The sequence below is a fragment of the Corvus hawaiiensis genome, chromosome 5 (assembly GCF_020740725.1).
Source record: "Corvus hawaiiensis isolate bCorHaw1 chromosome 5, bCorHaw1.pri.cur, whole genome shotgun sequence".
In the NCBI taxonomy this organism is placed as follows: domain Eukaryota; kingdom Metazoa; phylum Chordata; class Aves; order Passeriformes; family Corvidae; genus Corvus; species Corvus hawaiiensis.
The window spans coordinates 34,523,252-34,545,948 of NC_063217.1; the positions used below are offsets into that span (position 1 = coordinate 34,523,252).

Consider the following 22,697-nt stretch of genomic DNA (forward strand, 5'->3'; position numbering starts at 1 on the left):
ACTGCAGGTGGCCATGTTTTGGCATAACAAAAAAGGATCTGTCATGATGACAATCAGGACACATCTTGCACTACAGCCAGGAAATATAAAACACTGATTCTAATATCTGCCTTGTATTTTGAGAGACAGCGCTTGCCATGTCACTGAATGGTAATTAATTTGCTCATTGGGAGATCACAAAGTCATTAATTAATTATTTCATATCTTCATATAAAAACCCTGCAAAGCAAGCTGATTCAGTTCTATTGAGAAGCACTTGTCTACTCAATAGGTAAAATAGAGCTCATCAATAAAGCCCAGGTAGAGGAAAGTCAAAAACGTTCTTAGGTATCTATCCTTCCACTGCTTTGGACAGGTAAAAGTACGTAAGCTTTAGGTTTAAAAACATGACCACTTAAATCCTTTCATCCTACAGCTGACATTTATAGTGACTAAAAAGATTAAACATTTTGCTATCCAAATAACTCATTTTGGGCAGCTAGTATTTAAAGCAATAGACTTTGGAGTCATATTACATTAGGACAGTAGTTGCAATTAAGGTACTGGTTCCTAAGGTCTTAAAAATGTATCCTTGACAGTGTTTAATATCTTATATAATAAAATAAAATTGTCAAAGCATATATATCACTGTTTCAGGTCCCTTTTTTGCTGAATGGTGATATTTTTCTAGCACCTAAATCTAATTTTCATGGGAATAGCACCTGAACAATAGCTGCGATATATTCACACACTAACATACTGCACATGGCATTATTTTTTAGCACCCTGGTATGAGCCATCCAGCATACTGTGAAGGAAAAGGATTCTTTTTATTTATTTATTTGGTACATCCAACTTCTCTTCTAGCACCTCAAGGAGTTATTAGGACATTTAATCTAATTTAGGTACTTAAGTATTCCAGAAGAGTAAAGGTACAAAATTGTGCATAGGAATAATTTCTCCTGCAAAACTGAAAGGAACAGAATGAAAATAAATTGATCTTGAGACTTGGCTGACAGTGAACTGTTCTGATTGATAAACACAATGAAGTTGTTCTCACTGCCATCTAAAAAGACCAAATATCTTTACCTTCAGTCTAAATTATATTTGACTCACACTTCAAAAAAGTAAAAATCTAACAAAACCTGCACTACCTCCTTGGGTCTTCTAATATAAAAAGGTGTCCTACTATTTTTCAATTTACACAATTTGCAAACAGTGCTGTGACTATTTTGTAAGAAAAGATGAACACGCACAAACCTGCACTGCATTCTGCCACCCGTGCTTGTGGTCAGCCTTTGTTCCTGTGCAAAATCTCACTGACATGATACATGGATCTCTCTGTAGGACCACTACGCTGTTCTGCAATTACAAAATTCTTTGAAATGGAACAATGACTACTTGAGAGGTATTTAATATTCCTCTCTTCCCTTTAAGATATATCCAATGGTAAATAAAACAGAGTTTTTGCATATCTGCATTTTTTTTATTAAACTACTATGAAGTTTTTCAATTCTTTTGTGTCCAGGTTTGATTCATTATCTCTTTTAAATTATATCAATATTGTTAAAATATTACTTCAATTTTTTTTCCAAATGCAATTTTAAAAATACTGCTTACTTTCTGTATTTCTACCATATTAAAAAAAATATGCCCTAGGGTATATTACCGTGTCCCACAGCCATAGGGAGGAGGAGAGAAGATCCAGCAGACAGGAATTGTGCAGCAAGATTAATTTATTTAGTTCTTTTACAAACTCTTTTATAGACTTTTTTCTTCATAGTCTGATTGGACAAAGATCAGCCACCCCTTGGGGGTGATTGGCTAAAATCCTAAAACATCCATTGTCAAAATATTTTTCTACTATACTATAAACAAGACTTCTCAAGGCTGCAGGTGTTTCATTGCTTACATAACTCTGCTACCTCTTCTGTGAGAGAGAAAAGTCTCTCACAGACTTAGAAAATAGCAAGAAAATCCTTGCTAGCAGCATTTTTGTATCCACACTACCATCCTTCCACACCATAGTCATGCCACACTTTCAGATATTTTTGCATAGCAGTCTCCTGTATACTTAATATCACTTCACACAGGAAGTGATATAAATTTTCTAAGCACAGGAACATTTCTCTGTACAACAGAGAAATTCAGCTTCGTACTGTTGGCTTTAATCCTGAATTGAGCAAGAGAGTTGGGCATAATGCAATACACAGTCATAGAATCAGTCACAGGATGGTTTGGGTTGGAAGGGACCTTAAAAATCATCTGGTTACAACCCCTCACCAATGGCCCCTGTCGAATTTTCAAGAACTTAGGTTGCTGAATTCAATTAGAGAAGCACATTTAAATCAGGCTGCTCTATATAGCTGGATACTTCAAAGTATAAGAAAACACGTGCCATCTTCTTCCCTAACACATAAACAAGTGACTGTCATATCATCACACCTTTAAAGTAAATAGTCTTTCATGGAGCTTCAGCCATTGTCAAACATGAGATTAGGTATCTTCTCAAAGATGTAATACAAAATTGAGTATCTCTCTTAAAACTACTTTTAAGAAAAAAAAGCTCATGGCCTCCACTTACATTACTCTCCTGGGAGGTTTATAAACAAAGAGAAAATAAATAACTAATTTAAAAGTTCTAAAAATAGTGGCTAAATATTCATCATCTAAAATTTTTAAAACAAAACCAGTTTTGCAACAGGTGAAGGAGCTTGAGAAAAAGAGGAGACTGCACTAGGTCTTATCTCAGATGGATGCTAACTGAAAGCATGTTGCCTAGATGTAGTTCCAATTTCCTAAAAAAGCTTACTTGCTCTTCTAGTCTTGTCAGTTTGGTTTCAAAAGTAACAAGATAGTCCCCAGTTACATAATAATTTCATGTTCAAATACTTTACAATATGTTTTAAATGCTGTTTTGAGAATTATAATGACAAACATATGTATTTTTGGGCTCATATTTCTATTTATGTAATTAATCTCAAGCAACGGAAATTCAGCTCATGAGGAAAAATATCATGAGACTGGAACAGACAATTGGAGAATCTCCTCTCGACAAGAAAAGATCTCATGGAATTAAGTTAGCACTAAATAAAGCACACCTATCTCCAACAGCAGTATTCCTTTCTGAATTCCTACCACTGGATTTTGGGAAAAAGGAAGCACAAAAACGTGTACTGAAACAACTCAGGAAGAAGAGATGGGAAAGTCCTGATTCACTAGCGGAAAGCTTCCCAGGGATCTACCTTAAAATATCAAGCATAAAAAATATATTGACATTTTAAATGTGAGTCAGCAGTGCCCTGGAGCCAGGAGGGCCAACTGTGTCCTGCATCAGGCACAGCATTGCCAGCTGGGCAAGGGAGGGGATTGTCCCACTCTGCTCTGCACTGGGGCAGCCTCACCTTGAGTGCTGGGGGCAGTTTTGGGCACCACAGTGTAAGAAAGACATTAAACTGTTGGAGAGTGTCCGAGGAGGGCAACAGGGATGGTGAAGGGCCTTGAGGGGAAGCCTTATAAGGAGCAGCTCAAGCCATTTGGTCTGTTCAGCCTGGAAAAGAGGAGACTGAGGGGAGACCTCACTGCAGTTACAACTTCCTCGTGAGGCAAGAGGAAGGAAGGCCAGGCTGATCTCTTCTGTGGTGACCAGTGACAGGACCCAAAGGAACAGCCTGATGCTGTGCCAGGGGAGGTTTAGGTTGTGTATCAGGAAAAGGTTTTTCACCCAGAGGGTGGTTGGACACTGGAACAGGCTCCCCAGGGAAGTGGTCGCAGCACCAAGCCTGACAGAGCTCAAAAAGCATTAAGAGAATGCTCTCAGGCACACAGTGTTACACCTGGGGTGTCCTCCACAAGGACATGAGTTGAACTCAGTGATCCTGATGGGTGTCTTCCAACTCAGAAGAGCCTACGATTTTATGATTTTAATTCCTCCACATTTGAGAGACTTGAGAATCTTGCATAACTGCCCCAGTACCTTTCCAGCTGGCAGTGGAAATTTCCTATCATTATTTTACAGTCAGGGCAGAAACTGAAATGCTGGTCATGATTAATTTTTAAAATTCATCCCCAATTAAAGGTATTTATTAAAGGTTGCCTTTTTTATTTACAGAATAATTTCCTGTTGAATTAGGAGGCTGTCAATTATACTGTCAAAGCCACATATCTCACACTATTTCTAGGCAGAGGGGGAAAAAAATAACCCACAGGGAAGCATCTTTTATATATTATTTAAAAACCTTTGATATGACCTCGAGGACCTTTTCCACAAAATACCTCCAATGTCAGAAGCTGTAAATTCTCAGTCAAGGATGAATCAAAGGAATACACTACCTAAAACAAGCCCTTTATTACCTGACCCTATCAAACCTGCAGGTAGTCCCTAAAGGGGCCAAACCAGTATGCACTACAGGAAGGCAATAAGCCGTACAAAAAGAATTGAAAGGACAATGAGGAAAATTAAATGGGCACAGAAGACAGTGCTGAGACCACTGAAAGGTGAAGAGGGCATTATCCATTCTAGACTTTTAGGCCTGAAGACATGTAATTTATTGCATATTGGGCAATATGTATTAGCTAAATACTGTGTGCTTTTCTGAAGAAAGTGAAAAGGAATAAAAATGAAGCCACAGTGCACCATCATATGTGACATGCCAGACCACATAACTTATTCAGTTTGTTATTGCTATTTAAAAAAGAATAATATTCTAGTCAGGCAGTAGTTTATGAATTCAGTAAAGAAATGGTGCCTGTTCTGACATAGTTTCATCACTAGTACTAAGAAAGTGCCTACAGAACAGGTCTTAGAAAACTTCCTCTTGATTTTACCTCATTAAAGTAATGTCAAGGTGACTAATGGCTTAAAAACTAGAAAATAGCGATAACCTGAAGTTTCAACACATCACAGAAACCAAAAATAAACAGCAGAATAGAGTAGCAGCAAGCCTCAGCTACACGAGCGTAAGAGAAATATTTTTATTTCCCTTGCAAACATTAGTAGGCAAAGAAGTCAACACCATCTGCCCAGCTCTAATTTTAATGTAAAGTTATTCTAAATGGAACAGAGAAAAACATCAATGGAGAAAATAATTTAGATATTCTAAAATTAAAACTAAGGACTTTTTCACCAAGAGGAAGCTTTCTAAATCTACTTTTGTTTCCGCATAAAAGAGGAGATAAAAACAGAAGACTGAGTCATAGGTTCACACAGCTCTTGGCCTAGCTTTATCCTTTTAGGTAGCTGGGCTGCAGTATTCTACACATTTCATAACATTTTTTTCCTTCTTATCTTAAATAGCTTAGTTGTGGAAACATAGAAGTATCAATTCCAGACACTACAGTTTTGAATCCAAAATTGATGCATAAGTGCTGAACCCTAATTGGAGCTGAGTCCAATCTCTCAGAATCTTTGAGATCCAAGGGGACCTCTTGAGATCATCTAGTCCAAGCCCTCTCTCAAGCACAGTCAGCTACATCAAGGTGCAAGAGGACCATATTCAATCAAGTTCTGAGCATCTTGATGGATATTTAGACTTCTCATGTCACTCCAGTCCTGAACTCAAAAATTCAACAGTGACTTTTGGCATCCTGTTACCATCTGGTTATATATCAGGGATAACCACTAAAAAAACCATCCAACACACCCAAATGCACAAACTGTGAACTAATTTACCTCTACAGAGCACTCCACAGTGCTCTGTTACTGCCTTTGTAAGCTAAAATATAAAAGCACTGAGCTAATGCATTATTTGTATGCTCGTCCATATACTATGTTTCCACAAACCTATTCCTAGGGCTTGGCCTTCTTGGAACACCTGTATTTATTTTTAATTTTTAAACTATTTACATTTTAGATATACTGGAATGGCAAACTGGAATTGGGCGACCTATTAATGAGCTGAATAACTGGGGGTCTAGTTTTTAAATTGTAAGGCCTGAATGCTTCACACTCAACTCTGCAATATTGTCACTGACCCATTGCCCAATACAGGCCATTTACTTCCTGTGCACCATATATTATCTATTCCAAAGATGGTACACAATGCTTCCCCATCTTTGTAAAACATTTAGGGAGATACAAGGGAAGTGTACTAAGTGTGTAGAGTATTACCAAAACTGATGAAACTAGTTTAATAACATATTCTTCCTGCAGCAAGGATGCCTTAGAACTAATGAATTATACACTCTGAGTTCAAACATCTTGCCTACCTTGTCTGGTATACTCATCTGCTTCTCTGTGGACCAAATCTTTTACCCGGTTTCCATACAGCAACCTAGACGAATCATGATCAAAAGCTTTCAAGGTTTCACTGGAGCTGTAAGACTTCTGAGTAGGCACTCTGCACTCCTCATTTTCTGCAGAAGAATTTGTATAGCGACGTTCCTTGTCCCGTCTGCTCTTTGTCAGGGAGCAATAAGGCCTACGTTCCTTCACATCCATACTTCATTCCTTCTCTGTGCACATCAGTCCAGCTTATTTGGAAGTCTTCTCTACATTCAGCTTACATTCACCTATAACAAAATTAGAAAGACAACCACTGATGTGTTACAATGATCTCTAATTGCTGTAATTGCTCCCTGTCTGGAACAAAAAGAAAGAAAGAAAGATCTGCTCAGCAATGGGTGAGAAGCACATCTGTGCACATCTACAAGACCTCCCAGAGTTCCATGCACAAGCTATCCTGATCTAAAACATTAGCAAAAAAATACTTGTGAAAAACATCAACACAATACTACCCATTTTTATACAACAGATTAGAAGATCAAAAGCAGTGTGTGATTGAAGCAGAGAACAGATCGGAGAAACAGTAGTTTTTCAGCTTTAGGAATATGTTAGTTGCCTAAGGTCTATCTGTAGGTAAGCTGCTTTTTTCTTTTTCTGAGAAGCCTGCATGATTTAATGACAAATCTGGCTTCTTTCTGCTTGTTGAAAACTTGTGGTTTTAAGGTTTAGGGTTTCATTTTTTTTTTAATAATTTTAGACTTATATAAACTTTTATTGTAATTTCTATTCTAAGAAAATTATTCTCATCAGAGAACATGTACACACAATTTCAAAGCAAGCTACAAAAACGACACAGGTGATGTGCAGGAAGGTTTATCAAAGCCAGTATATTCTACATAGGCTGTGCTAGAAAGCAAGAAAATATTTGATTTGTAAATGTCAATCAGAAATAGCTTTTTTTTTCCCCTCAAGTTTTTAAGGAATATTACAGTAAGAATTGTATTTCTATTACTCTTTATTTCTCTTTAACATTTCATTCCAATTTCAGAACAAGACTTCTCAGTTTTCAAAACAAGACATCTCAATTTCATTTCTTGGGTCCTGCACCCTTAACCAAAATATCTGTATTTCTGACAGAAAGAAAGTCTGTATATTTTGGCTTTGTTTTTTAAAGAGAAGCACTAAAATAAAATAAAGAATATAATTTGTATCTTTAAACAGCTGACAACGCATCTAAATGAAGAACAGTTCAGATGGTTTTAGTATTTTGCAACGGCACCTGTTAACCGAGGCCTTTGTATTTCTCGGTTAACACTGCATATACTTGGTTCCCTCCTTTGTCCCAGTGAGAACCTTCTCCTCAGTGCTCCCCTCAATTTGGAGCACTTAACTGTAAAAAAACAAAACCAAGAAAAACTAAACAACGGATTATTTTGCTGAATACTATCAGTCAAGCCCTTTGTGATGTAAAATGACAGTTTACAACACATATCACAATGCAACAGCAAACTTCACTTGCACTCTTTTCAGCAAAAATAAGGTTGCTTTATAAATCTTCACTTATTTAAACACTTAATATCAAACTAATTAGTTGTCACTCCTTAAAAGATTTTAGAGAGTATTTAATTTACTACAGAACCATTATTCAAGTTTGTGAATGAGAGCCAGTCCTTTATCATTCTGTTTTGAAATTTTCCAGAAAGGCTTTTACATTTCCTGGCCTATATGAAGCCCGGTTTAGACTTGAAGATAAAGCTCCAAAGCCTTCCATTTAAGCAAACACTCTTCTACTTTTATATTTTCAAATTTTAGAGTGGTTAACTGAAATTTTTACATGATAAAAAAAAAAAAAAAAGTTTTATAACAGAGCAGTTTATTAAATTAATGACTGTTTAGATGTTTGCATGCACAGGTAGCACAGCTTTTTAACTTGCATGAAACACTCAGATTTTAAAACATTTGATTGACTAATGAATGCAAGTACTTTCCAGGCAAAATCAGTTTTCTAGACACATTATAAACTCTGTGTTTTATTAACACTAAACTGGATTGTTATTTTAAAAATAATTATTTACAAATACACATGGGAATTATTTTGCAGTGTAAAGCCTATCTCCCCTTTCATCTAAGCCCATCAAGACATTAAAGGGCCACTAATTCCTAGTGTATCTAAATTGCACCATGGGAAAACTGACATACACTATTCACCATAAAAGAAGAAATAATTTTTATTTTTATCCAAGTTTCCAAAATCCCTTGTAATGTTAAGGAAAAAAAAGCAAAAATAAAAACTAAAAAAAAGCACAACAAAAGGCAAACCAACAAACCAAACTCTTATTTGCACAACACTTTGTTACTATACCAAGCTAAAATCCTCAAAGATTTAATCTATGCTGTAGCACGAAGAAGTACTGATCTGCTTCCCACGGAAGTCAATGAATTCAATAAAACTTCAAAAAGCAGTTCTCTGGGTTATCTATTGCCTCTCCAGGCAAAGAATGAAAAGGTTAAAAAAATACAAGCTGTTTAACAGCACTGCATTATGGAGATACTCCAGCAGTGATTACCCTCCAGAATAATGAGGGCTACTGTATTATTTGTGGGCATTTTTGAAAGAAACAAAACAAAATGAACAACAAAACAAATCTTTTAGGTTTTAAGAACATGATCTGTTTGAATCTGGCATTATACAAAACACCTGTTTACTTTCAGTAGCCTTTAACTTTAAAAATTAATAGTATCTCTCAGCAAGTCTTAGGAAACACTTAACATCCTCAGGCTTGTGTCTTTGAAATTATTTCATCAGTAATACACATATCTAAAAGAAGACAGAATAAAAGCTATCTTAAAGATCTGTCTACAAATAAATTTTCTTTACTGTGATCAGACAACAAGCAGAAAGGGAGAACACAAACATATTTGCAGAACACAGAAATAAATACCAGTATTAATGTTTAAGTAGGGTATGTCAGCAGTGACAAGTCAAACAAAAGAAGACTTGCAGATGGCTTTACTAGATCTTAGCTTGTCCCATTATGAACCACCCCTTCTTTTTCCCTAGAAAACAGCCCTCACCCCCCCAACTGAAATATTTTCAGTTATTGAGAAAATTATTTAAATAAAAAATCCAAACTGTCATTTACCGCATCTGCTCATCCCCTTTCTTTTAAAGATCACTGTAGCTAAAATATTAACAAGATTTCCCGCTCAAATCTTCACAGATTTAAATGAATCACTGCTGCACAAATTTGAACATACTTCCTTCTTTTCTTTTCTTCTGTTTCCTCTACCATTAAAACTGCATCTCAGGGTTTTGGCGGGATAGCCGAATGCACAGCAACTAATTTACAAAATCAGATTAAAATTATAAACCAAAGAAAATGAAGTTTATTTTTTGATGTATTATAAAAACACTTGCCTTCATCTGCAAGGAATTATTGCCCATATGTCCATATTTATGGTCTATCAGGTTGCTTCATTCCAGCCAAATGAAGTAATTTTCATAGAGCAATATTTACAAAGCTATTGAACTACTAACAGACTCACAAAGGATGTCAGTTCATCCGTGCTGAATACTGCTACATGTTGGATTGCAATGCTGAAGTAAAATGGCCTGCATGGACTGCAGAAAATAAAAAAAGATTTCACTGGTGCATACCACTACTTCAAGTTTCTGTCTAATACTTTTGAAAGTATAAAACCTGAGGATGCTCATCTGTGTCACTGAGCATTGGGATCTCCCATGACCTTTTCAGGGATCGCTCCAATGTCAGGGGCTCCTGGCTGAAATACACAGGAGGGTGTTCACTAATCACCAGGCTGACATGACAGCTCTTATATAGTCATGCTCAGCCCATTTCTCTACATGCTGATTGCAGACTCAGACCCTACTTTCCTAGTGTCACTCCAATTTTAAAAACAGCTTGAAACCAGAAAGAGAAGATGTCCATTTTAAAATTAATACTTAAATATTTCAACTTAATTTAGAAGGAAAGAAGGAGAACCAGAGAAACAATTCTTGTTCTGACCAGGTCATTGGGATCAAAGAGCTCATTCCCTTATGTGTCAGGCTACACTGTATACCTCTGACATCATTAACACATTTTAGCACTATATTTAATTACCAAGTCTGATAAGTTATGTACAATTAATAATTAAATAAACGATCAAAATTCTTTCTTTTACTCTAAGTGTTGTAGAGACACGAAGTGTAAACACTAAAACTGAGCACAAGGCACATTCATACATGAGTGTCAAAGCTACCACAGGAGCTTCAGTGACTGATGTCTCAGACACAGACAAAGCTGACTGGTGTCTGTTAGAAGTTTTACATTGCATTTGAAATTTCCCAGGACAGCCTTTCATCAGTTCCTCTTAATTATCTATTGCAACATGAAATAAAGTCAGTATAGTGAAAATGAAAAAAAAACCAAAAAAAAACCCCAAAAAAATCACAGTCACTTCACTTTTCTACAATAAAAAAACCCTTGATACTTAAGTTCTACACTGCAATGTAGAAAAATACTACAGGCATATTTTAATTGGCAAGACATAAAGAAGGCATTAAGGTCATGCTACAGTGTTATCCAAAACACCCAGGTACAACTTCAGCATGCCTGCAGGCATTTAAAGTGTTATGGAAAATGACTGTATTTCATTCAGCACCTCGAGCTCTGAGTTCCTCAAAGGGTTGTTAGAGTTTGGCAGCAGGATGGCAATCATGCCTAAGGTACACAGCACTCCATCCCCATCTCTCACTCAGAGAAACTTCTCCCAGCATTAAACCTGATTCAAGGAACACCAAGGTGCCTGACTAAGAAGTCTAAATATACTTCAGTATTATATGTTCTTTGATACCTAAAAATCTATAGAGGCATGAAATAGTAAACAGGTAAGAAATAAAATATGTTTGTTGCCAAAATGACAAGATAATTGTATAGAAAAGATGACATCACTGCTTGGATTGATTTATGGATCTACTATAGTGTGTATTATAGTCCCTTTAAACATCTATATCTATTTTAGACATCTCCAAACATACAAAGCAAAACTGGAAGTAGTTCTAAGAACAATTAGAGTCATTAATATATACAGAGCTGGAATGGAAAATATCCAAAAATGGAAGGATAAAATTTGTAAATTTCCTTGTTACAGAGGAACAGTAAGAGAGTTTGAAATACTGTTATATGGAAGCACAAACAAGATCTTTCCTCAGTCTCAAGAAGCAGCAGCAAGGAAGGCAACATGCTGTTGGATCAGAGCCCTTCTCCCCTCCCTGAGGCCAGCAGAACTGAGACAGGGAAGGAACTTACATTACATATCACAAACTTCCCTCCAAACATCTAACTCTAAACACTTAGGCATTCCAAAGAATCACAGGATTCCCAGCTGCAGAGACCTACATTATTATTGGATTACTGTTATTTTTGTTATTAATTACCATTATTGCAAATTAAGAGTCACTGATCCTTCCACATTGACTCCTAGGTAAAAGCACAGTCTGAACACTTGCTGAGATGGGGACCAAACCTCCTTTCATGATTCTACATAAACACAAGCAGTACAAGAACCCTAAGATTTTTGGGAGAAGAAGCAGGCTTGAACTTCTGTCTGGAATAAGAGCAGAGGATTTTACAGGCTGTGAGCTGAGACACTGCCTACTCTCAGCATTGACAACAGCTGCTGCAAATAGCATCTAAGTAGTGCTGTTCAATAGATACACGTCTGCAAGTGCCATTACTTTAATTTAATAATAATTTCCTTTGTCTCTGTAATTGTTGACCAGATTAAATGAATGTAAATATTGCATTAGTTACAAATTGCACTAGGTATAGTATTTAATAGCCTCTTAATAGCAGAAGAACAAAGCAAGAACAATAGCAAGAACAAAGCAAAATTCAACTTACACATGTTAACAACTAGATTAAAAAGCTTATATGCAATATTGTACAATATTGTACAATATGCAAAAATTAAGAAAATCTTCTGTCCACAAAAAAACCCCTTCACAATTCTCACAACTAATCACCCATAAAACCTATTACAAACAAATACTAAGAAAAACTCAAAAAGCATAAAAGAGTGATGAAATTTCCACTTCAGTGGCTGATAAAGTGAGATATGTCAGAAATCAACTGAGCTGGAAAAATGACACTTTGAAGAGGTGCTTAGGATGATCTGTAGCCATGGTGTGCCATTAGTCAAACTGATGACTCTTAATACATGGACATTTCAGGTCATCATATCTAGAAACTCACTTCTTAATATAAAAAGTCTGTCTTCCCGCATAGAGACTAGGGAGAATGCATCCCAAGTCAGTCGTCTTAAGGGGGAGTGAGAAACAGATGGCCTGTCAGACAGAGAGCTCAGAAACTAAAATTTAAAAGAAGCCTCCTAAAGTCACCAACCCGACATTTTAAAATCAAATTAAAAGCAAATGAACGAGAAATCCCAGCAAAAAAATCCTAACAAAAACACACACAAAAAAAGAGTAACAAGAAGACAAGTAAAAAATATTTTGTATTTTTCTGCATCAGTCAGGGGAACAGAACACTCATATCTACCATCACTACAGGATGTAATGTTAATATAAAAGTTACTTTACATAGCCTATCTAAAAATCTTAACTACATTAGAGACAGAATAAAAAACAAATAAATGTCCTCTGTTCATTGCAGAAGTTTTCTTGCAATAAGAGTCAGGAAAATCAGCAAGATAAAGAGTTCTGCAGCATCCTGGTTAGTCATAGAGGTTGATGTTTGTATAACAATATTGGTGCCATTACTTATAATTGAAATCCTTGGGAGCGGAGGGAAAGAACACCTCATGCTTTCCCTCATATGGGCAGAAAGAGATAATGCACCTTCTGTAATGATGGGAGTCAAGGGAGCACTTCTCTGGATTGCATTTACCTGGGAGGGTACGAGACCCATACTGCAGCATTTGAGATGGAGCTGCAGCTATTCATGTGTGCTGGAAGCCATTCCACAGCAAGGCTACAAACCTGCTGAAGACAAAACTGAAAATAACCCCAAGCTGGCCACACACACATGCAGCCTGGGGCTGTGCTGGTTTTTAAGTCACCAAGCAGGTCCTGCAGAAAACCTGTAACTTGCTGAGATCCCACACCAGCTGGAACGGACCCTTCAGAGGAGCTTGGTAAAGGGTTACACTGACAGTTTCTGTTCCTCCTTTGGAGGAATGGTTTGCAGGAACTGTCATGAACTCTGATCTTGAGCAGAAGCAACTACCTCTAATTCAGGGAATTTGTATAAAATGTGTTTTACTTCAAAGGGCTGGAAGAGCTAAGTGAGAAAGGGAACATGAAGACCAAGAGTGTAATAATATGGTGTGCTCCTTTAGTAAAAAGGAGGGTGAGAATATGTGATGAAAAGACAGAGGGAAAAAAGTTAAGAGAGCAGAAATGCTGCAGTATGAAGAAAAAATGAATAACAAAACGAGCTCAGAATACAAAGTAGAGAGAGAAGCAATCAGTAGCACTCATTACGGCAACACCGGGGAAGACAAGTGACACAGCCAACCTAGCAAGAGAAAAGAGTTTAAGAGAAAAAACAAGTGGAGGAAGAGAACAAAGAAAACTTCAGAAGGGAAGACCTTTGTGACTCATTTACTTCAGCACAAAGTAATAAACTCAGAGTCAGCACTGGGCAATTCATTACTCAGCAGCAACTAGAAAGGCCTAAGTACTTCCCTCTACTCCTTTAAACTTGAAATTCATCCTTTATGCCATCATCTCCTTCCCTTCTCATCTTTTACACTCTTTTTCCATCACTGTGTTCTTACTCAATGGTATCCTAACATCCTTCTTGAATATCCCAAATCTACTTTTGCACCTGCTCAGAGCTCAGAGCTCTTCCACAGAGTCCTCTTTTGTTGTGGAACAAAGCTACAGAAATGTAGGGATTTTTAAAACTAAAACAAGTGGGATGGAGAATCTGACACAAGAACATGTAACAAACCATGGACATCAGCTAAGGTGCTACCGTCCCTTAGTCCCCAAGCAGTGAGCACAGCACAGTCATTTCTGCATTTCTGTTTGGAGAACAAAGCTATCAGTATGTCAGCTTCACCATCTGAAAGGGCTGTCAATCACTCAACTCCCCCTTCAACAGCTCAGAGTTAATTTCAAACAATTTGACAGTAGTGAGGTTTCAAAAACAATACATCTCTCAAGCCACTATAAGGGAAATGAAGTATATTATATGTGACATGCAAGAGCTGGGCATACAGTCACAAGGCTGAGCTGAAAATTTTACTGTGAAGGTGTCTGGAAATGAAAGGAGGACCTGAGGAAACTGTAACAAGGATGTCATCGAGGACACACGGGAGAGGGAAGAAAAAAAATAGCTAAGTGTAGGTGCTGAAGCTATTGCTGTGGTTGCATGACATAGGATACACATGCAACATCAGCTTTGGTTCCCAAGTACAGCTTCTCGTAGTGAAAACTGAAATTCCACATAAACAGGAGATATTCACAAGATTTTTCTTTTCCTTGATCTGATAGGTAACCAGATTTTTCGGTCCCAGCCACATTATAATTAGGATACTGCTGCAGCCTGGTAACCTGGAGAATTATTTAGTGACTCATCCCTGTAAAGAATGACTAGTAAGATTTTTAAGGCATATTCACAACTGTTTTAATGCTCAAGAACTCTGTTTTGTTCAAAGTTATCCCCTTGTCCCCCCCACTTTCTCAAATAGCAACGAATCAAAACCACAAAGATACAAACAAGAAAAGTACCAAACATAATGAAAAATCCCCAGAGAAATGAGTACTCTATATTCATACTGTCACAACATTCACTTACTACTCCTAACACAGTAGTGTGAAAAATTATTTACAAATGCCACCGTAAGATGTTGCAAAGCACTGTTTAACTTGATTATGTTTCATTAGCAATCCCTACTACTGTATTTAACTATCCCATCTATTCAGATGGTATCAGCTGTCATGTGTTCCTCTATACTCCCCAGGTTCCTGCTTCCCTCTCTGCACAAGCTGTGTCCTCTTGTCACAACCTCTAATTGTCTCTTCTTCAGCACAATCCAACATCAGCAGACAGTAAAGGCTGGAGGTTGTTTGCCCTGCTGGATCACTTCCTTTTTGTAATCCCTGTTCTAACTCTCTTTCAAAGCATCCCTTTCATTGCATCAGATTTTTAGCCTTACCTTAAAGGTCATACAAAAACTTTTTGTCCTGTAATCACCCCATTCCACTCTTACCTCCCAGGTTTTGTCTCCAGTTTCAACAGAACTAAGACTTTGATTAGGGCAAACAAAAGAATAATGCATTTTTAAAATAAGTTCTTTGGCTAACTATGTGAGACACAAAATTTCTCACAGTAATTAGCAATTGTGTTCAAAGGAGCACACTGCTCTCTGAAAGTGTCCACACAGCCTGCTCTGGCATGACCCTACCTGACTACTAATCAAGATCCTCTCTTGTAACTACTTAAAGAACAATTAACCCTTAATAATTCAAAGCCTCCCTCAGGAAGCTGGGGAAGTAGGACGAAGAACTATGTCCTGCTGCCCCTCCTCTTCCCCTGGTGTGTGTTACCTATAGGTAAGGCACCTGGCTGTGCTTCCACATGCTGCCAAATTTCAACTGTGGGGATGCAGCTGACTTGCTGCTGGAGAGCCCAGTGACAGCACCTGGCACTCACACAGCAGAGAACCAAGTCTCAACTTTAAAATACGCTTCATTGCCAAATGATTGCAGTTTTGCAAAATAAGCACAAGCTTCTACAGGAAGTATTTAGCAGCTTCATATTATGCTTTTGTAGGAAGTTGCTTCTTTAAATCCTTTAAATTACCACTTCATATAATACTCAATTTCTCAGTACACTCATTGATTAAAAATCCTTCTAATTAAAGTAACAATTTACTTCAGCAACAGATCTGAAGGTGACCTTCAAAGGATGGGCTATTTCTATTGTTAAGAACATAAATGAAAATTTGGTAACTGAATAATGAAACTGTAACTGAATAATGAAAATATTTCCCAATTATCAATGAAATCCTTTTAGATCCAATATGAGTTTGTAGAGCAGATCCACAGCTCAGTCACACCAGAACTAAACAATATGTTTTTCTTATCAAGTAAGTTTAGCAAGCAGAGTTGCAAGACAAAGCTGGGAATACTGGAGGCTTCCCCTCATTTACAGGACACAGAAGGCACAAGCAGAAGAAGAAGAGAATCTTTCCCACGGTGACAGTCAAGGAGTGCAGACAAGTCCATATGGATTACATGGGTGGATGAGCAGGTAGTTTAATTTCTATCCTGTTTCGAGTATTTCTAATTCCTTTTTAATATGATACAGAGAGTGAAACATTCGGTTTTTGCATGGCCTTATACCTAATATGAAACTATTTGGGATTTTCTTACTTATATTTAAGGGCAAAAACATCAGTTCCAGTATAGGCACTTCCAACCATTAACTTTTTGTTGAATTGTCTAGATACTTGAGATAGTTTTGTGGGAATAGAAAGAGGGCATGAGATGCATAACAAGGTAGGGTCTAGAAATTTCTTGACCTACACAATCAAGTAGAGGGGCTCATGTCCCTCCTTAAGTAAAGAAGTCTAGAATAGTAGGAAATCTAAGATAAAGTTCTTTAACTACATTAGCTATGTCCAGAAGCATTTAGAAAACCTTTAGAAAAAAATTGATCCTGAGGGGTGGGCCAGGACTGAAGAAATGCAGGCATTAGAAAAAGAAGGAACCCCTTATACCTGTACCTGAACTTGATGGCATCAAAATCTTGTCTGTGTATTTGCACAGCTCAAGAACACACTTAAAAATGCTCAGTACTAAGAGATCTGGTCTGTACTGAAAAGTTCTGGCAGCACGGTTGAATTTACTAGAAGTCATAGCTTAAGCTAGCAAAATCTATTGTGCAGATGCAGCGACACTGACAGAAGAGTGCACTCTCAAAACCACTGATAAAGATAAGCTCTGAGACTGGAGCCATTCTGATTAATATCATAGGCTCTTAACGCACCCAGGTGAAAGGATGAGCACACCCAGCAGGGTGACTGAAGGGGTTCAGACTGCTCAGCTATCATTTCTGGACATACTCATCTTCTGGGGAGGGCTCATTCAGCTGGTAACAATGAATGTGCTACTCCACACCTTCGATTCATACCCAGACTGCCTGGTAGTGCTGCACAGAGCTGCTGGGTAGGATTAATAATACGATTTTTGTGTGTAAGTTAATTGAGGCTTCCAAAAAGCAGGCTTCAGAAAGAAAAAGATTTAACATAGGTTATTTGCTGGTATTGGGAGAGTTTATCTTTCATATGGGGGAACAGGAGAGATAAATGAAATCTTAATATTCCTTTTTGTCAGTTTGGGTCTCCAAATAACTGAATAGAAGTATATGAAATCTGAGAATTCTTACGCACACTCAGCAAGCAGTGCAAACAAAACCCAGAAAAAAGACCACAGCTGTAACAAAGAAAGACTTGTACAGAGTTTGAAGTATACTGATGGAGACTAGAGCAAAGATGGTAAAAGAGAGATTGGAAAGGTAAAGAGACATTTTATAGCTCTGTGGAATGATTAGACAAATACCCATCAGATCTTTAACCATTTGCAGCTCTTACTTTCTTAACACTTAAAAAGCTTTATTGAACATTACAAAGCTAGTGAAATGTATATGTGCACATATATGTATATATAAAAATAGATGTTATATATATATGAATAAAAACCACCAATGAAAGACATGCTATGGGGAGAATAGTAGTAGTAGTATTCTTCTCCTAAATCTAAAGTAACAAAACCCACTATTTAGCTAACCTTAGTCAAGACAGCTTGGGAAATGTATGTAACTTAACTAACTCCTGTTTGCCTTCAGCAACTGTATATTCCAAAGCACCTACATGCTGATAACTTGTCTCTTCACAAACCTATGGTAAAAGTGACCAAACCAAGACTACCAGGGAATATTGGAGGAAGGGACAAGGCAGGAATGTTCTTATACCTATGTAAGTTCTTCAATAGTCTCTCTTCTGTCTCCCCTGAAGAATAACAAGAGATGCTCCCCATCAAGAAAATCATAGGTAGAAGTTTTTAAATTTAGGTTATAAAGCCACTAGTAAAATGTGCAAAATACCATTGAGGAGACAAATTCTATGCTGGTTTTGGACTTTGAAGCTAGAAAAGCATAAAATTAATTGCCTCCAAATTCCTTTTATCTATTTTGTAAACTTAAATGAAATTTATTATGGAAACAAAACCAGCATCAATAAAAATAGTGAAATGTTAATAACTATTTATTGCTCTGTATTCCTTACCTGTTATTCTCTCAGGGCTATGTTTCTCTATACCTAAGAGAGAAATTAGTAGCTTTTGGCACAGGTGCCAGATTTATCAGGGGCTGCTGCCTGAGAAATATTATCAGCAAGTCAAAAACATTGGTGTGAGTCTGCATCTTCCATCTCCTATTTAAAGCATTAATTTACTTTCACAAAAACATGGCATGAACATCAAAACCACTACGGGCTGGTATATGACATTTAAGAGCACTCACTGTCCTGCAGAATTGTTAAACTAGAGATCGTGCCACAGTGATTCAGTAAATAGCTACAGTATAAGAAACTAATAAAGTAGTACCTTACCTCACCAGGAGATCAGTCCTGAATGCTTGCACAGACCACTTCAGTCTGTGCCATGCTTGAGACAGGACACAATAACAGTTTCCTTAGAAAGTAGTCTGTCAGTCGCAATTTCTGAATTCAATTGAATTTCTGAATGCCTTATACATAAATCATGAAGCAGGTTGGCTTCATCAAACGAAACATAGTTCAGAGTCACAAAGTACTGTTTGCCAGAATCCTGGTGATAAAATTCTAGAATCTGGGTCTTCATGCAACCACAGGAAAAAAAAAGACTTGGGAATCTTTTGAGGGAGTCTATGTTCTCCCTACGAGCTGACGAAGAGGCAAACAGGATTTGGCAGATGTTCATAAGAAATTCAGTTTAAAACTTACTTAAAATAAATCAAATAAGCAAGAAAAGCTGTTCTTTTTAAAAAGCAAAATGAAGAACAATAGCAACTGTAATAGCCATCCCTTCTCTCCCCCTTCCAGATGCTCTCCTTCAAACACTCATCCAAGATGACCAGCCCTGTGTTTGGGTGCTCTGCAGCCTAATGGGCCTGAGTATCCCCAGGATAATCCCACCCCTCTCCTGCTGAATCTGGGCCTTGGTGCAGTGCACAGGATGGTTGTGAGGTTGGGAGAGCCTCACAACGGAAGGGTCTGATAAGGCTTTGAGAAAACAGGCAGTACAGCATTAGCCTATTGCTTGTATCTTCTCTGCTTTAGCACTAAAAAAAAAAAAAAAAAAAAAAAAAAAAAAAAAAAAGGAGACCTTTTTAGCCAGATTTTAATAAATTTCTTAAGTTTCTGACCTACAGCTATGATTTCAGTCAGTCTGTTTAGAGTGCATTTGGTATTGTTGACTGACACAGTTCCCTCAGACAGAAAATACGAGACAGATGCTCATGATTTCAGAAAGCTGTAATCTAATTTTATTTCTATATATGAAGTAGCATAGTAAATAGGATTCTTGTCAATGCTGGTGAAAGGCCAGAGGCTTCACACTGACTGGACAGCACAGGGTCTCAAGAGCTGTCTGGGCTTGTCTTCACCTGTCTGGTTTTAACAATTGCCAGGTGGCTGAGCAATTATTACCTGGCCTGACCCCAAAAACACAGAGGGAATGTCTGACACCCTGTGGTAGTCACTGGGTGACAGGGAGAACCCTTTGTGTCACCTGAGGCTGGGGAAGGCTTTGAAGCACCCCTTAAATTGGACTGACGCAAATAAAGCAGGCTTCAACATAGCATATAAAAACAGCCCTATGTAGACCAAGATCAAGTAAGATGCCAGACCCACTGTGAACACTGTGCTCTCCACAGTGGAAGGCACAGAATGCTGGTGACTTCATGGAAACACCTCCCCACCTGCCATTTTATTTCCACCCTCACAACCCAGAGGAACAATTAACACCAAAAATGGCAGGCACTTGGAAGTTCCATTTAACAATATTAAGTGTATTATTAGAGATGCTTATATGCTTTTTGGCATTCTATGGAATGTAATACTTAAAACATTAACTGGACCACTAGGAAAATCTTAGTTCATTATCTATGGCATGTGTCCTTTTAAGCTAAGAAGATTCAGAATGTGTCTACAAAGCGCACCTTCCCATCTGCAAGGAACAGCTTTTAAAAGCAAAGAGAGAACTGTAAAAGCTTTGGAATATTTTAAAAAACTGGGTTTCCTGAAAGCTGTAGACATTAACTCTCCAGTCGCTTTGCACTGTTTTTCCCCTGCTTTTTCTATATGCAAAACCTTTGTCTTTGGTAACACGCAGCAGAGAGTAACGATGCTAATGGATGCAGCCACACAAGCTCTCATTTGGACAATAGCATCCGACGGATGAGTGTTTATCAAAGGACACTAATGACATGCTAAACCATGGCAGAATGATTACACACTGTATCCAAGTTCCTACTTTCCGGATTTATAATAACAAACATCAACAGATTTCAGAATTTTAAAAGGAAAAGAAACTTTAGAGAATATGGTATTAAATGTGACCTGCTGAAACAAAAGAATTTTAAAGACTACCATTGGAAGCCAACAATTTTGAGGAAACTATAAGCAGTCTGTATTTTAAGTAGGCAAAACTATTCATGACAGCAAGAAAAGCCTTACCTTCCACCACGTATCAGTTATAACCAAGATGGTCTTACTATCTTCGTTTCAAGTTCATTTTGCTATTATAGACATTAATTTATTTGTTTAGATAAATAGGTAATTTATAAATTGGTGTATTATAAATAGGTAATTTATCTAGTACTTACATTAGGGGTGAAAAGGTCTGCTTTATTACTAACACTAATCAACTCATTGGGATTACCCACTGAAACAGCAAACTCTTTTCACAGACGTTCTTTTTTCCATTACTGCTTAAGACCTGTGATTAATATTAACCTTTTCTTCTTAATTTTATAAGGAGCTGTGTTGAAATAAAGATTCTCTTTCTCGATTCTTTGGAAGAAGCTGCCCTTGCTCCCACAGATCTAAAATACCCAAATTCCCAGAGACTGTTTTGTGAAATGAATCCTTTGATGAGCTTCAGAATCAGGCATTTTAACAAAATACTCAACCCCTGTCTCGATAGTCTGCTGCTGCCACCATTGCTAATGATTTTAAGCTTCCAGTACTGTGAATAATTCAGAAACTCATCTGTTCCTTTCAGTGTAAAGACAATGTTGAGAGAAAAAGGTCACTATTTTTCCTCTTCCAACCACTGACTTATCTATCCCAGCACTGGTCTGATCACATGACACACCTAGTGTTTGACATGCATCCTGACAGCTTCTTGCAGCAGTTAGTCTGTTTAGGTTAGACTCCAGAAATAATAGGAGCACAAAGGACTGACAAGTTTCAGCAGTTATGCACACAGTACCAGCACTCACATTTGCAGGAGCTATTTCAGATACTCAATGTACAGTGGGCCCAATGTTTAATTATAAAATAGACAGATGCCAGCATATGTATTGTAACTGGGCAATCTGGTACTGATGCACAGAAGCAGTGGTACTTGATAAACTTTTCTTAAACATAAATATGAACAGTGTAATCACCTGTTTCCCGAAGACTAACACTTGAGAACACACTGCTCCAAGCCTTTTTTGAAACGGCTGTAAATTCAGTGCTATTTCCTCTTTAATCTTGTGATTAACAAGGACATGGAAGGCTGTCAATATACACATATACAATATTTGAAAATTATATCTGTCAGAGCAAGACAGACTCATGCAACATAGTATTTAAGGGATTAATTACTGTTTACTTGAAACTTCTCCTCCCTTCACTAAAATAACTTTTTTTTTTTCCAAACAAGCTTAAATACAGATGTAAAGGATTTGTATTATACTGAATACTTCATCTTTCAAAGAAGATGAGTTAAAACTCTGATATTGTATTGAAAGCATCCACATGCACTGACCCACAAGTTTGTGTTTAACCATGAGAAAAGCTAGAGTATTCTTTGACGGTAAGCATTTTTACCCATCTATTTAATTCTTTTCTTCCTCTGGCTGAAATCAACTCAATTGTCAAGGAAGATGACCACCTAAAGGCAAATGAAAGATTATGACCCTCTCCCTCTTAAATAAAAAGTAAAACCTATAAAAACCCCGAACCCTCTCTGCAGGGAAAAAACTAAACCTCTCCCCAATCCTTAGCGTTCAAATAAGGTCTAGCAGGTTGTGGTTTGTTACCTGACCTCTTTCGCCCATTTGCTTCTTCCTCACCAAACAACTTCAGATACATCACAATGTCAAATTTAGTCTCTCGGTTTTGCTGAAGGACTTTGCAATGTCTTCATTATTGAGATCAATGAACTCCTCTCTCAGGCTTCAGCAGAACGAAGAACAGCACTCTATCCTGA

At 37.4% G+C, this 22,697-nt stretch overlaps 1 protein-coding gene across 25 annotated transcripts in view; it reads right to left on the reverse strand.

Moving 5' to 3' along the window:
* The window catches only part of TENM3 (teneurin transmembrane protein 3), a 1,328,112-nt gene that overhangs the window by 315,196 nt on the left and 990,219 nt on the right, over positions 1-22,697 (reverse strand). For all 25 annotated transcript variants that reach the window (XM_048302939.1, XM_048302936.1, XM_048302938.1 and 22 more), the window contains one exon: positions 6,187-6,489. In XM_048302939.1, coding sequence (XP_048158896.1) covers positions 6,187-6,418 — 232 coding nt within the window. In that variant the 5' untranslated portion in view covers positions 6,419-6,489. The remainder of the gene's footprint in view (positions 1-6,186; positions 6,490-22,697) is intronic.